Genomic DNA, 15,788 nt, shown 5'->3' with positions numbered 1-15,788 from the left:
ATCAGCCTCCGGCAGCTGACGGAGCAACAAAAATCGGTATGTGCAAATATTTTTGGAGATACAGCAAAGGGGTTGGTTTCCAACCTTCTTAATCAGTTGTCAAAGCATGCATATTTGTCTAGTGTACACACAGACACCAAAACCTTATACTTTTGGCCGGTTCTTATATGCTTTATTGGCATGGGAAATGTGTGAACGAACTTTTGAGACACCCTGTAGACATGCGTAGAGAGGCCGCCTGCATCTCTTGCATTAGGTATACCAGCAATGCAGTATACCGGCATCGCATCTTTATCAGCTTCTTATGCTTCTTACACCTCACCAATGGTACGCCGTTGTTCTTTGTACACCGTTTATTTGTAGTGATTGGCAGGTGTTCACTGACGACGTTACGTAGCCGCCTGCTAGCAACTAGACGGAGGAAAAAAATAGAACGACTCGACAAAGCGATGAGAACCAAGCATCTTCCGAACGAAGATTAAAACGTTCTACATATAACGGAAGTGCCCTTTGTCGTCGTATGATGGAAAATGATGTCTAATCGCACCGTAGTAATCTGACACGGCGCTGGTGGACAGCATCGGTTGACTTTACACGCACAGAGAGCTTGAAGCAGCAGTTACATGTCTGGTGTCTCATTCGTGGACGCTTTTACGTCCGCCGCCCGTGTTATCCGCTCGCTTTTTACCACCAAACGATCACTGCCTGTGTTGTTTGTCCGACCCTGACCTGTGCCGCGCGCCGGCTGCGCCCCCCGGGTCGACCTTCATTATACCGCTGTCGACTGTCCGTCAGTCCCCAGCCGCGCTAACCCCGAGCCGGCCGACGAGTCTGACGTCACGCCTGCTGTCCTCCCCATACCTCCCCATACCTCCCTCCCCCTCTGAGGGCCGGCCGGACTCACTGCGGCCGGCAGAAGGTGCAGCCCGCCCCGAAGGCCACCGCCGTCTGGCCGGCCGGACACGGCTGGTCGAGCCGGCGCCGCTCGGGGCCGCAGTGGGCCGCCGGCAGCTCGGACGCCGCGAAGCAGCGCGCCTGGCCGTCCAGCGCCAGCGCGCACGTCTCTGCGCAGGCGAGTTCAGCGCAGCGCGCCTCGATCGCCTCGCAGCGCCGGGTCGGCCCGGAGACGACACAGGCGCGGCGCGGCGCGCCGGGTGGCGGCGGCGGCGGCGGCGCGCCGGCCGGCGGCCGACAGTAGGTGCAGCCGGCGCCGAACGCCACCACAGCCGTATCGGCCGGGCAGGGCTGCGCCACCCGCTGGCGCGTCGTGCCGCAGTTGCTGATGGGCAGCTGGCTGGCGGCGAAGCAGCTCGGCTGCTCGTTGATGTCTAGCGCGCAGGTGCGGTCGGCCGGGCAGCGCCGGCGCTGGCACAGCTCGCTGATGTCCATACAGCCGCGCCGCACGGCACCAGCGGCCGTGATGCGGCTAACGCACGCCACCCGGTCGGCGCTGGACGGGCCGGAGCCGGTGGCGCCCGCCGTCGGAGTCGGGGTGGGCGGGCCGACCGGGGTCGGTGTGGGCCGGCCGAAGAACGGCCTGCCGCCCCGACAGAACGTGCAGCCCATGCCGAACCCGCGGATGCCAGCGTCCGCGGGACACGGCTGCTGCAGGCGGAACGACTCGGGGCCGCAGTTCTCGAACTCCTTCACGGACGCGTCGAAACAGGTGATGTTCTCGTCGAGGTCCAGGCCGCAGACGGTGTCGACAGGACACTGTTTCTGGTCACACTCGGCGCGGATGCTCCTGCATTCTCGCTTGAAGTTGCCACTGCTGATGTGACGCACCACGCAGGCCACATCCTCCTCGGCGGGCCCCTGTGTCGTACCGTTCAGCCGGCGCCGGTTGACAGAGGGTGACGCGAACGGGTTACCGCCGACACAGAACGTGCAGCCCATGCCGAAGCCTCTGATGCCGGCGTCGGCGGGGCAGGGCTGCTCGAGTCGGCTGCGCTCGCTGCCGCAGTGCTGGAACTCTGTCACCGAGCGCGGGAAGCAGCTGATGGCGCCGGCGTGCGTCAGGCCGCACACCTGGTCGGGCGCGCAGCTCTGGCGCGCGCACTGCTCGGAGATGTCGGTGCACTCGGAGCTGAACTCTCCGTCCCGCACGTGCAGCACCGGGCAGGCGCGGCCGGCCGGCGGCGCCGGAGGCTCCGTGCTGTCCTCGCCGTCCGCCTGCCGGCCAGGAGTCGCCGACAGCGCCGGCGGATCGGGCCCGCGCAGGAACGGGTTGCCGCCGACGCAGAAGGTGCAGCCCATGCCGAAGCCGGTGATGCCCGTGTCGAACGGACAGGGCCTGCGCAGCCGGGCCGACTCCGAGCCGCAGTTCTTGATCTCGGTGAGCGACCCGGGCAGACAGGTGATGGCGCTCTCCAGATCCAGGGCGCACACGGTGCCGGCGGGACAGCCTCTCCGCGCGCACCGTCCCGAGATGTCGACACACTCGCCGACCGACTCGCCCTGGTCGGAGACGGTCACCACGCAGGCGCGCGAGGAGACGGCCGCCGGCGGAGCGGCCGGCGGAGAGACCACCTGGCGCGCCTGGCCAGACGTGTCCAGCCGGCTCCGCGGCGGTGACGGTATCGGCAGGGGCTGGAACGGGTTACCGCCGACGCAGTAGTTGCAGCCCATGCCGAAGGCTCGGATGCCGCTGTCGGCCGGACACGGCTGGGAGAGCCGCAGGAAGTCGGGCAGGCAGCTCTGGAACTTCTTCACCGACTCCGGGAAACACTCGAGCTCTTCGTCCAGATTGAGGGCGCAGACGGTGCCCGGCGGACACTGACGTCGCGCGCACCGCTCGGCGATGTCGACACACTCCTTTTTGAACTCGCCGCCGCCGACGTGGCGCACCACGCAGGCGCGGTCGGTGGTGGGCGGCGGCGCCGGCGGCTGCGGCTCCGCGCCGGCGCCCAGCCGGACCGGAGGCGCCGGCGCGCGCACCAGTGGCCGGGGCGCGGCGCCGCGCGGGATGGCCGGTGGCCGCACCACCGGCGGCCGGCCCAGCTCCTCCCGGGACTGCCCATGGACGGCGCCTGCGGGTCGGAGGAGGGGGAGGGGTAGGTACCGGTCAGTGGGGAGTGGCTCCGGTGGCACCGTCAGTCAATACATTGCGGATGAGCGTAACAGTGATGCCCAACTCAATTGCAATGTTAACCCTCGCCGGCGCAGGCCATTTTGCGTCCTTCGACGGCGCAAGGAGGGTTGTACGACCCCCCCTTGCGTTTGGCCCTTGATCGAGCTAGAGCTTCGCGGAAAAAAGGAGCGTGCTTCCCGTGACCACAGGAAGCCGATTGATACCCAATTTTAAGGCCCTAGGTCATCGGTTGACCTTCCAGGTCAGGTCAATGACCCAAAAGTCGGGAAAATGCCAAATGGGGACCTGTTAGAACGTCGTTAAGTGTGGCTACTAATTACTATGGTTTTTTTCGGGGTGCTGATCACGAATATCATGTTAGTTTTGATCACAGATGATGTCTTTATGTATTTAGGCCAGGTCGGGTCATGTCAGGTCAGGTCAACCAGTAGGGGTCCTGCCCGGTAATCGTAGTACGTATCAACCGCCTCTGACAGCTTCGTAACATGCTACGAAGGCAATAAAACTAAACTACTTCGTTAATGTTCAAATGGTTGCTAGATTCGAGTTCAGCTCCAAAAACTAACCTAGAAACATGTAAAACTCGAAAAAGTGGACCGAGGTCATCAAAGGTCAATGACCTGACCTGACCTCCAGGTGACCTTGACATCCGCCCTAATGCATGGGAGAAACATCAAATCACATGTTTGAACGCTTGAAACCACGAAGACTGCAAACGCGCGGCTAATGCGAGCCGACATACGCCGAATCACGATTCCGACCAAACATGGTCTCGGAAAGTAGGTCACAGGTCAAAGATCATTTGGGTCAGGGTCATAAAATTTTCAGAGTACGTGTGAAATTAATCAACGCGAGGGTACTGAGAATGTCGTCGCGATCAGCCGCTTTTTACGCAAGTTATTTGACTTAGGGGAGTTGAATCATCCCCTGTGCCGGCGAGATTGTGCCCTGTGCCCCTGGGAAAGTCATGTTCGGGTATATAGGTACCGGTGATCTCTAAGGCCAGGTCAAGGGCCAAGTTCAAGGGTTAGGGGTCCAGATTTTGGTAAATAAAGCTTCGCCAAAAATGGTAGCAAAAGTGCGATTCTTTGACCATCTGCATTGCAGTCTCCGGCTACCCCCTGTGATGATAGTTCCATGCGAGCTGTGCTGCTGTCTCCGCACTGTGAGGATAGTTTCCTGTACTGAGCTGCAGTCTCTGCGCTATGAGGATAGCTGCGTGTGCTGCGCTGCAGTCTCCGCGCTATGAGGATAGCTGCGAGTGCTGCGCTGCAGTCTCCGCGCTGTGAGGATAGTTGTGTGTTTTGCAGTCTCCGCGCTGTGAGGATAGTTTCCTGTGCTGAGCTACAGTCTGATGATAGCTGCCTGTGCCGCAGCTGCCTATGTTTTGTTGTGGTCTCCGCATTGTGAGGATAGTTTCCTGTGCTGTGCTGCAGTCTCCGCGCTTTGAGGATAGCTATCTACATATGCTCCGTTATAGTCTCCGCGCTATGAGGATAGCTGCGTGTGCTGCGCTGCAGTCTCCGCGCTGTGAGGATAGTTTCCTGTGCTGAGCAACAGTCTGATGCCTGTGCCGCAGCTGCCTGTGTTTTGTTGTGGTCTCCGCATTGTGAGGATAGTTTCCTGTGCTGTGCTGCAGTCTCCGCCCTGTGAGGATAGCTGCCTATAGCTGTGTTGCAGTCTCCATGCTGTGAAGATAGTTACCTATGCTGTGCTGCAGTCTCTATACTATGAGGATAGTTTTCTGTGATGCGCTGCAGTCTCCGCCATGTGAGGATAGCTACCTATACTGCGTTGCAGTCTTCACGCTGTGAGGATACTTTTCTGTGTTTGTGTTAGTCTCCGCGCCATGAGTTATAGCTGCCTTTGCCGTGCAGTCTGTTCGCTGTGAGGATAGTTTTCTGTGCTGCGCTGCAGTACGCGCTGTAGCGATAGCTGCCTACGTTGCGCTGTAGTCTCCGCGCTGTAAAGATACTTGCCTGTGCTTCGTGACAGTCTCCGTGATTATTAACTAACCCGGCAGGCAGTGGGCACCTTCCGCGTGGTGAGGGGGGCACTTTTTGCCCCCTCCCCCCGTAGGGGAAGGTGGGGTAAGACGGACCAGCTAAGGTTTGAGGCCGCATATCTTGCTACACTGCTCTCGTAATTCATATTATTTATAGTCTTCGGAATGCCCAATCCTTCCTCTGTTGATATGTGTAAAGACTAAATTTCAAATTAAAGACATCTAGGTGGTGGGTGCTCTTAAAGAGGGACATGTCAAAAACTCAGACAAGAAAAAACGTGGGGTAAGACGGACCACCCAGCAGTTCCTGCTATCCATTCATGTGTGTTACACTTCTGCTCTGTACTCTTGTAAGAAAAAGTAACCAGAATGGTAAAATAACAAAATGAGCCTTTATTCTTTACTCATGTATGATGGAAGTGCAGCTAAAAGCTGGGAACATGTGTGTTGATTGTCGTTTGGCATGAATGCACGCTAACTGAGCATTTGCATGCATGGCTCACATGCAACAAAGACTACTTCCTGAAAAATTAGCTTACTTAAACTTGTGTCAATGTTTAGGAAAAGAACTTTCCATATGCACGGTACAATGGACCACCACAGGGTAAGATGGACCACAGTGGTCCGTCTTGCCCCAAATTTAAATTCTGTCATTATCATGACGTATATGTCAAATAGCCCAACATTGCCAAAACCTTGCCTTTCCTAAAGTGTGACTATAACTAAGTTTATAACTTTGTTCTTCACAGTTAAGTGCAAAATAGAAACTAATCATGCAAGAAAGGCGCCGTAATTGAATCACCCGTAGACCTCTTAGGTATATTAGATCGGTTTGACGAAAAACAACATTTTTCTCAATAACTCAAAAGCTATGCATCCTAGCAGCATGAGCTCAAGGTGGCCATTGTTACGAAGGAAAACAAATATAGTGAGTGCATAAAGCAGTAGATACCACACTGAAAACAATTTCACCCGAAGCTGGCGAATTAAGTGTTGCTCTGCGGGTGGTATATGTGTATTAACTCGCTATGTCCAGATTCTAGCTAGAGGGTAAGCAGACTTGCCTGCCTTATTACTCGTAAATATGCACTGTACCCACAGTTTGCAGTAAGGTAGCTACCCAGCACCGGATATTGTCCCCGCGGGTGTCGAGTCATCGGCACAACCCTCCCAGAAAGAGTTGGAACTACTCGAGGTATCGTAAACGCGTATCCGTGGATGGCGAACCTTTACATAACCTGCCCTGAAGGAGTTGGATCTACTGTTACAACTAGATGGCGTTGTCTCATACAGTTTTGAATTACAACAATTTTTTAACTTTTTTTTGAACCAATGATATGTTGGCACATTGTTTGGCGGTTTCCAAGTGGGGGCGAAAGTACAATTGTTAGGGTGCATCTTTAAAACCTCTGCAATATTCATCACGGGACGATTGGCAAGGCTTTTTCTTCCGAAACTACCAAGTGAGACCATTTTTATTCTTATATAGGTCACGAAAGCAGCGGCGACACATAGGGGAGAGTGGTGCAGGAGGCCCCCCCTTAAGCTCAGTTACTATTTTTAGACAACTGATAATATTTAAGCGCTAACGTGTGCATGCGCTGTGAGCATGCATCATTTTCCCATACATATTTGCATTCAAAATGAATCTAGGGGGTACACAAACCGTAAACTTACATTTTGGAAAAAGTTGCAAAAGGGCCTCTTACACTATGGGTATGGTAAGACGCCCCCCCCCCCATCGGGCGTTTTAAAAGTCAAGTCGACTTGTAAAAGACGCTTTGCGAACACAGCTGCAAGGCCTTTTATTTCGAAAAGCTAAGCAAATACGGTGTTATCGAAACCAATAACACTTCCAAAGCGCTCGAACAATGCGAAAACTAGCACAACCAAACGCTGATGACCAACGAAAATTGTACCTATAACCTCTTAGAAAAGAAACAGAAAAAAGAAACAAAAACAAACTCCTTGAAAAAAGAATGCCACGCCTGCCGCAGGTGCAGGCGTTTTAGCATCGGGGGCGTTTTTTTATCGGGGGGCGTTTTATCATCCTCGAAGGGAGGGCCTCTTAAAAAAATACAGTGTTTTAACGTCCACAATATTTATGGTTTATGAGACATTTGCAGCGCACCAGAACATGGTCTATTCTGAAGCTAACATGTGACAATTTCGATGAGAAAAGATTGCATTTGATAGCCATTGTTTTTTTTCAGATATATAAGGGTGATAAAGATGCATATATCTAGCAAGTAAAGGGGCAAAAACAGAAACAGGCTTACCAAAAGTCGCTGCGACGCACCTGATACCTCAGGTTTCGTGAGTTGTTGTTTCAAGAGGGCTTCTGCTTTACAAGAACATTAAAAAATAAATAACATTATTGGTTTGGTAAAAAAAGCGATGGGGCCTCTTACCGACCCTGGGCGTCTTACACGGATCTCCCCTATCTTTGATTTCGGGCCGTCTGCATGACTGCCGGTGACTGAGTCATGCCGAAATTTCTATGGGAATTCGATGTGACCTTTCCCACCGATGTGAAACTTTCTCACCGATGTTTTCTAGGTGTGAGATTGCTATAATATATATATTTTCCCGCAAATATGGTCAAGCGTGGGAGTTTTTTTGGCCCTCGTGACTTGGTCGGCGAAGGGTAGGCGTGGAGGAGGGCACAAACCATCTCCTAGGGGTTTGTGGGGCGCTGCTGCCAGGTAGGCGTCGATGAATACCTTTCGATGGAGGGGTCGCGACTCGCGAGCCACTGGTGCGCGAATAGTCGTGGAGGGTTACTACTCTCCAGAGTGAATTGCGAAAGTGTTATGTCCTAAATTGACTCCTGGCAGGGTGGTTAAAAATGGTTGCGGATAGGGGTACCCGCGAGGCACCGGTTTACTCGCCAGTTTTGGGTGAAATTGTTTTCAGTGCAGCAGCGGTTCAGCCGGGAGGGCTGGTGGTCCGTCTTGCCCCACTGGGCCGTCTTACCCCACCTTCCCCTACCTCCGAACTACTGGACGGATCCGCAAAATTCAAGCGGCGTTCAAAAGCCATGCCACATTTGTCGAAGGAACTCCAATTCCATTCACCTCGGGGTCACGGAAGACGTCACAGACCAGGTCAAAGATTAACCCACGCCCCGCAGGGGTATCGGCGGACCCTATACCACCCGTAAGGAGGGGGAGCGTTTCGCCCCCCTAAGATCTCAGGTATTTACCAGCCGATTTTCAAAATTCAAACGGCGTTCGATAGCGCCACCGGGGAACTACCTTTTGACCAAATTTCATTGACCTCCGTCTAACCGATGACGTCACAGGTCAGGTCAAAGGTCGGATTTTCACCGTTCACAGGCATTGTAAGAAATGTGTTGTGAAATCGAGTAAATTGTTAAGTTATTGAACACCATCGATGGTTAATTGTTAATTTAACACATACTTTGCTATCTGAGGTCACTGTTACCAGGTCAGGTCACAGAGCTCAGGTCACTGGGGGTCACAATATGAGAGTGTCGTGTGATACATGTTTTACGGTCCATTTTACATGACAAATGGGATTATGTGGGTCAGGCAGCCTTTGGGCCTTTTGACCTGACCTTCCTGGTGAAGGTCAGGTCAAGGTCAGGTCAAATAACGTCAAATTTCAAAGTTGATATTTTTGCATAAAACGGGTACCTATTGATTCGATGCAGCTTGTCACGGGGATTCTAATAGTGGTCTTTGTTTTGCGCTACGTAGTCTAGAATTGCCAAAAATTGAGTGTGAAAATTTGACGTCATTATTTTTGAACAGTTTCTTTTTTTCGCTATAACTTGGCCAATAAAGGAGATATCTATCTAAAATTTGGTATGTATACCCAGTAAACATGCCGACGTCGGCCCGACGTCGGCCGACGTCGGGGTGACGTCGGCAACTCGGCATCAGCATGCCGACGTCGGCCCGACGTCGGTCCAACCTCGGCACGACGTCGGCTGGATGTCGGATATGCCCGCATGTTCCGACGTCAAGCCGAGGTCCAGCCGACGTCGGGCCGACGTCGGACCGAGATCAATTGCTGAGGTCCAGCCGACGTCGGGCCGACGTCGGGGCGACGTCGGACCGACATCGGCCGCTGTTTTGACCGTTAAAATAATATGAAATACATGTTTCAGGTTTCATAAAGAGCTTCTGTATTCAAAATATCCTCAGGAAACTCAAATCTTCCTCCACGCCGCAACCCCCTGATCCGGACTGGACGGGAAACTTTATCCCATTTGGGATTGCCCGTAAATCGAGCTCGCCCGTAGCCGGGTGCGGTGAGTGCTTGGGGGCTGCTCGGCCTATCCTTTGGTCAGGCTCAGCCCCGGCAACTCACCAGGGCCGGGCCCAGTTCATATAGAAAGGCCAGTCGGCAAGTGTCACTTTGCCGAAGTGCCACTTATCAAAGGGACACTTTGGGAAACGTTGGTGCAGGTGTGTAAGAGTGGCTATATGAATCCATTGTGGGGTCGCCCTTTCCATTCCAATAAGTGTCACGTAACAGCAATGGGACCAGGGACTCTATATGAACTGGACCCAGGGTGCTCGCCAAGAAGACCAATGTCTCCATCCTATGATCCTTCCGGCTCTGAAATGGTCTTGTCAGACCGAAAGGGCATAACCCAACAAAACAAACCAAAGTCGTTAGCTGGCTGCGTGGTGTAGTGGTAAGCGCACTAACCTCGCATTCGAATGACACGGGGTTCGAATCCCATCGCCGGCTGATGCTTTTGGGGTGCTGTCCCAGTAAACATGCCGACGTCAGCGACTGGGGGGCTCGAATCCCGCCGCCGGTTGATATTTTTGGCGCGTTGTCCCAATAAACATGCCGACGTCGGCCCCGTCGGTCCAACGATAAACGATCTCGTCAACCTCGGCAAACGATCTCGGCCCGACGTCGGCTCGACGTCGGCTGGACTTCGGCTGGACGTCGGAACATGCGGGCATATCCGACGTCCAGCCGATGTCGGGCCGAGGTTGAACCGACGCTGGGCCGACGTCGGGCCGAGCCTCGGCCCGACGTCGGGCCGACGTCGGCATGTTTACTGTGTATAGAAGAATGCAGGGACTATCACATATATTCCGTTTTTTCGAAATTCCGAAAAACTGTGGGATTTATTTGCGTTTTTCTAAAAAATCATTTTTTATTTTTTGGGGGTTAAAATCCCAAAGTTTTGATAATCCGAGATGGCAGTTTTGTAGCGCCGCTATTTGTCTACATGACCATATAAAGAACTTTGCAATTACCTAGTAACTGTAACTTTTGTGAGCGTTTCAAGATTTCATGTTTTTTGCTCATTTTTGCTTGACGTGACCTCAGTTTGACCTGAATAACTCCTGACCTAAGTTGACCTAAGACTTGAACTTTTGTGTGAAGGTGTCAAATTGATGCCCGGGAAGGTACTGAAAATTTGGTGGCGCTGCTTTTCTTGCTTCAGGAAAAACCACAGGGGGTGAGGGCCAAATTGCCCCCCCCCCCCCAGCGGAGCGAGGGTTAAAGAAGAACACTTCAATAACGTGTGATAATTGTAAAAAAGTAGCTTGGCGGCAGTTTTAACACTTCGTTGTCAATTGTTTCATGTGGCTCGAGAATAAACTGTTGTTTGAAAATTTGCAAAACAATATAGTATATACTACTTGCTTTTATCAAAATTTCAATTAACCATCGAGGAAAAGGGTTATTTGAAATTCAAACTACCTACATGCATATATAAAGATGTTCTTTGCTACAGCACTGCATACTATTTCATCGTTTTAAGCTGAAAGCGTGTGATAATGCATGGTCTTCAGCAGGCCTCCCAAGTAGTTCAAAATCGACGCAGATCACGCCACATCATATGTGTGGCGCAGAATTTCACCGTTTTCCTGCTCACTAAGTGCGTACGGCACTTGGTCACGGCTCTGAAGGCACATGGTCACGGCTTTGAGTGCACATCCACCGGCACTTACGGCGACCGCCGAGCGTTAGCGGGCCTCGGCGACGCCAACTCGTCACAGATCGTCACGGCTGCACCGCCAATCGTCACGGCCGCCGAGTCACGGCTCCAGTTTGCCGATTTCACACATTTCACGGCGTGATAGCGCGTCGCGCAGTTCCAGGTCACTGGTAAACCGGTGCGAACCGAACTCAGTTCCGCCGACCGACCGACCGACCGACTGACTGGATCGTCCCGCAGCGGCGCCTCAGGCGCGGTCACACGTGCCGCAGACAGACTTCCGTCGTGAGCTGTCGCCAGATTTGGGTTTCACATGTCGCGTAGGGACTTTCTGTGACAGCCGTGGTGTCACTGTGAAAAGAGAGCAGGAAACACGAACTCTTGATGAATGTAGTGACGGCGTGGTCTCTCCTCTGAACGGTATAAACAGCCAATACACGGATGACTGGCGAACTCGTCGCTCATCAGGCGTCTGCCGTGCTGGACTAATCAGCTGCGCCTCATCGGCCGGAAAAGCGCCGGTGAATAACAGACACCATGCGGTGGCCAGTTTAACAGCGCGGTCTACTGCTCTGTGTCTGCTCGGCACCGCCTGTGTGCTGCCATACGTGACCGGGAGCCGGAGAGGCGATAGGAGCCGGCCGGGCGAGTCGGCCGGGCGAGTCTCTGACCACGGCCATCGCCACCCGGCGATTGCCGTGGTCAGAGCGCTCCATTGTCACTCTGAATAGTGTGACGGTGGCACTGGCCCGGCTCTGTTTCAAATCAAACGGTGGCTGCAGTACCTAACGAACTGGGCCAGCGTCATTCTGCACGGACTGAGCCACGAGCTCGAGAGGTGGAGCTGATCGGGGAGTTAGTGCACCGGTGGGGGGGGGGGGGGAGGGGGGGCTATAACGGGAGATTTGAGAATGGGCGACTTCGGATTCGCCACCCACGCTAATAGACAGGGAGGCACGTGACCCGCAGAAGAGAATTGCATTCTAGTAAGCGCTGAATGCATGCACCGGTTCAACTACCATCGGTTCGGAAAATTATGTAAATATTAAATTGTCCGGCCCAGTGGGAAGCAAACACGTTGCATAACGCTGCCACGAGCTATCATAAAACAAGTCGGATTTCATGTAAACAGCATAATGCTGGATGTCAAAGCGGCCTTAGATCTTGACCACCAGACTTGTGCCTTTTCCAAAACTTGTTTAACCACTAAGCCACGCCGATCAGTAATTCTTTTCCTGGTTACTAAATCGGATTATGCTATATTTGGTATTCCTACAGTGAATTATAGGGGATTCTGAAGTCATCAACCTGCATGTGCTGTTGGGGCAGTGACCGAGGCTCACCCCAGCCACATACCTGCCTACCGAGCTGTGGTCCACGGCCGGCTCTGACACAGCGTCACGGGACCGCGCGTCTGCACAGCTCGCAGCGTCTGTGACAGAGCTCTGACGCAGCCCCGACAGACTGCACGGTAAGTATACCTACACCCACACTGTGTATACAGAGGAACCCACCGTGCGCGCCCCATTAGTATTCCCGATCGGCGGCGCGGCAGCGCGAGGGACGCTCGGCGCCACCAGACAGACATTCTCACCATCGGCCGTCACGGGAGGTGTTCCAACAGACTGCCTGCACGCGATAGGTACGGGCCTGGTGCAAACAGCCGCCAGGGATTTTCCGGGTGTGCACAATGCACTTTGTACTGTGCAGTGTGCACACCAACGCCTCAACTGCACGTGGTATGAATGGGGATTGACGGGCCAGCGGCGCGAATGGGATTTACATATGCGTATTGGTGGAGGCGCTAGCGCCGTTCTGTAGTTCGGTATTCATACAAAAGTATTGCGCAAATGCTGCTCATGCCTCAGTCAGTGAGAACTCGGAGAGCCTAACACAACGGGATGCACCCAGCTCATCTAGCCTCGGTCCAACCGCGCAGGCCCTTTTCCGGACGTCACTTGCTGCAGGGATCAACGTCCACCGCTGAAAAATCTTATCTGCAGAGCAATGCAGAGGAACTTTTGGTGCTGGCCATAACCGGGTGCATCCGGAAGTTGAGCGGATCAAAGGCGATTTTCTTTGTAATAGCTACTACGTAGGTAGGTATTAGGTAAGTACCAATGTGCTGTTGTCGATAACTGTTGACTTTGCATTCAGCGTTTGTAGATCATCTGTGACAACAAGTCACAATCTTATCGGATTGCAAAGAAGGCCAATTCGGTATTATATAAAACCGTTCCAATATCTTTAAAAACTAGTGCTACCGAGCTAATTTTATCTAAAGTTTTTTTTGAGTGAATGCTTATCTTGTTCGCCCGCATCTCAAGGGAAAAGTGTAGGACGCCATGGGTCGAATAGAGCCAGCTTGGAGTCGCTCTACCACTCGGTAACATGAGGCTCCTGAACGGATGGCCTGTGGCCGCTCAGAACAGCCGCAGCTCTAGTCGTAGTCAGTGTGTGAGACATTTAGATTACTGGTGCCGTGCTATGATTTATATTCCGTTCATTGAAAATATATAATATAAAACTTATGCTTGCAAGGTAGGTTCGTTGGTAATACCGACAATATGGCGACTTACGGACGAAACTCTTGATTGTAAGTTCAATTAAGCGTGTTAAAAGCTGTTTTCTTCCTTTAAATGTTGCCTTCCAGTTAACCCTCGCCCGCACATGCCATTTTCCCATCCTAGAACGCACATGGGGGTGGCACCCCCGCGCCATTTCGATTTTCGTTCCTGTTGGAGATACAGCTTCGCGGTAAAAAACCAAAAAGATTCTTTCATGGGAAGAGACGAATCCAATGATACCCAGTTTTACCTTCTCAGGTCAGTCATTGACCTTCCAGGTCAGGTCAAACTAAAAAATGTTGCTGTTTTGGGTCACCGTTGGATATCAAGTGCGCTGCTTAGCATATAACGATGACGATGCCGTTTTCTGGTGCCAAGCCAGCTAGAACCTCTTTGTCACACTACCCGACCAGGTTTTTGCTGCTGAGGTCATTTCAGGTCAAGTTAGGTCAAGGTCAATGATATGTGTTTGTATGTCTGTGTGTGTCTGTGTGCATACTGATGTGTGCACCGATTGTTTATGTGTCCATATTACATGAAATCATGATCTGAGAAGCTTTTACCAAAAATGCAGTAAAAAAACTTCACGAAAAGTAAATTCAGCTTGCCTAAAACGCAATTATTTTAGATGAGCTAGGTTGACCTTGACCCTGACCTTGACATCTGTACATTGTCGAACAACATGTTCCATGATAAATGAGAGGTAAGACTGGCAAAAAGGCCAAAATCAAGGTGTCAAAAGCTCACAAGGCCCATAGCCAACGCAATATGTTGAGAATTGGTCATTTGGGTCATGACATGACCTGAAAAACAAGGTCATATCTCCGAAACAAAAAAAAAACACAGAAACTTGAAATTTTCAGTGGACATCAAGAAAGGATAGGTAGAGGAGCAGCTATACGAAAAATCAGGCTTCTAGCTCTAAAAATATTGAGTGCAGAGCAGAAAGACTACCTGAAGGGGGGGGGGGTGGCAGCCCCCCATGTGCGGGGCGGGCGGGGGTTAATTTTTGTAACACACGAATGTTTATTCTTTTCCTTAAAATTGTTTTTCATGTGTTTTATTTTTAATTACTTCGGACTTTGAGCTTCTTGCTATTCACATCATTATCACTTATTATTCACGACACAAATATTGTACCAGATATAATGCAGGAAGACTATACGGTGCGATACCAAATCTTCTATTTCACTTGTGATCAGATCATAACTAACTATGGCAGCCAGCTAGCAATTCCTGCAGGCTGCAGCCATCCACCTTGTATTGTTTTCGTGCGAACCCACGACCACGCGGACTCCCGGGTGCTTAGAAGTTAGAGCTCCTCCTATCGGCACCACCGACCCCTCCTCGGGCACCACTGACCCCTCCTATCGGTACCATCCACCCCTGTTATCAGCACCACTCACCCCATCGGCCAGTGGTGACCAGCAGCAGCACCAGCACCAGCGCTGGGGGTCTTTTCATGGCGTCGGCTCCGGTGGCGGGCTGGTGTCAGCACGGCGCAGAACCTACTGATGTGCGGGCACGGCGGTCTACAGGGTGGGTCGGACGGGCGGACGGGCGGACGGGCGGACGGGCGGCCGCTGGGGCGTCTGGCGCGCTACTGGTGTGTGGGCTCAGAAGTCACGGAACGGACGGTCGCTCGGAGCGGCTCGCAGCGCGCTCGGGCGCAGAACTTGAACTGCAGTCCGGTACGGCCGCGCTCGGGCGCAGAACTGCACTCTGGCACACTCTGGTACGGCCGGTGAGCGGGTGTAGCTAGTCACCGGCGAGCAGGTGGCGCCGCGCAGATGCGGGCCGGCCCTCCCAGACACGCCGCGTTGGGCAACACAGCACAGGGGCGCCGGGCGGCCGGACGGCCGGACGGACGGTCACCACTAGTTCAAGGAGAGAGGGGCGCCCCTCACTGCCGCCCGGCTGAGCAGTCCGGGTGGCTGCTCAGCCGGGTGGCCGGGTCACAGCACGGGGTAGCAGCTCGGGCCGGGTCACAGCACCGGGTAGCAGCTCGGGCCGGGTCACAGCACGGGGTAGCAGCTCGGACCGGGTCACAGCACGGGGTAGCAGCTCGGGCCGGGTCACAGCACGGGGTAGCAGCTCGGACCGGGTCACAGCACAGCTCGGGCCGGGTCACAGCACGGGGTAGCAGCTCGGGCCGGGTCACAGCACGGGGTAGCAGCTCGGGCCGGG

At 53.4% G+C, this 15,788-nt stretch overlaps 1 protein-coding gene across 1 annotated transcript; it reads right to left on the bottom strand.

The window, feature by feature from the left end:
- Positions 1–341: 341 nt before the first annotated feature.
- LOC122386759 lies at positions 342–15,449 on the bottom strand. The gene is made up of 2 exons (XM_043376308.1): positions 15,008–15,449; positions 342–3,029 (listed from the first exon to the last, which is right to left on the bottom strand). The coding sequence occupies exons 1-2, from the start codon at positions 15,063–15,065 to the stop codon at positions 901–903; spliced, it is 2,187 nt and encodes a 728-aa protein (XP_043232243.1). The 5' UTR covers positions 15,066–15,449; the 3' UTR covers positions 342–900.
- Positions 15,450–15,788: the final 339 nt, after the last annotated feature.

The sequence above is a fragment of the Amphibalanus amphitrite genome, unplaced genomic scaffold (genome assembly GCF_019059575.1).
Source record: "Amphibalanus amphitrite isolate SeventyFive unplaced genomic scaffold, NRLGWU_Aamphi_draft 000016F_arrow, whole genome shotgun sequence".
Classification (NCBI taxonomy): Eukaryota; Metazoa; Arthropoda; class Thecostraca; order Balanomorpha; family Balanidae; genus Amphibalanus; species Amphibalanus amphitrite.
Note: the sequence above shows the minus strand (reverse complement) of the source record. Positions and strands in the feature narration are given on the sequence as shown.

What these genes read in the sequence shown, in the direction of transcription:
- LOC122386759 (XM_043376308.1), bottom strand. Translation starts at nt 15,065, where the DNA reads ATGAAAAGACCCCCAGCGCTGGTGCTGGTGCTGCTGCTGGTCACCACT. An exon ending in GGTCACCACTGGCCGATGGG is followed by an intron (nt 3,030 to 15,007) that starts GTGAGTGGTGCT and finishes TCCGACCCGCAG; the next exon opens with GCGCCGTCCATGGGCAGTCC.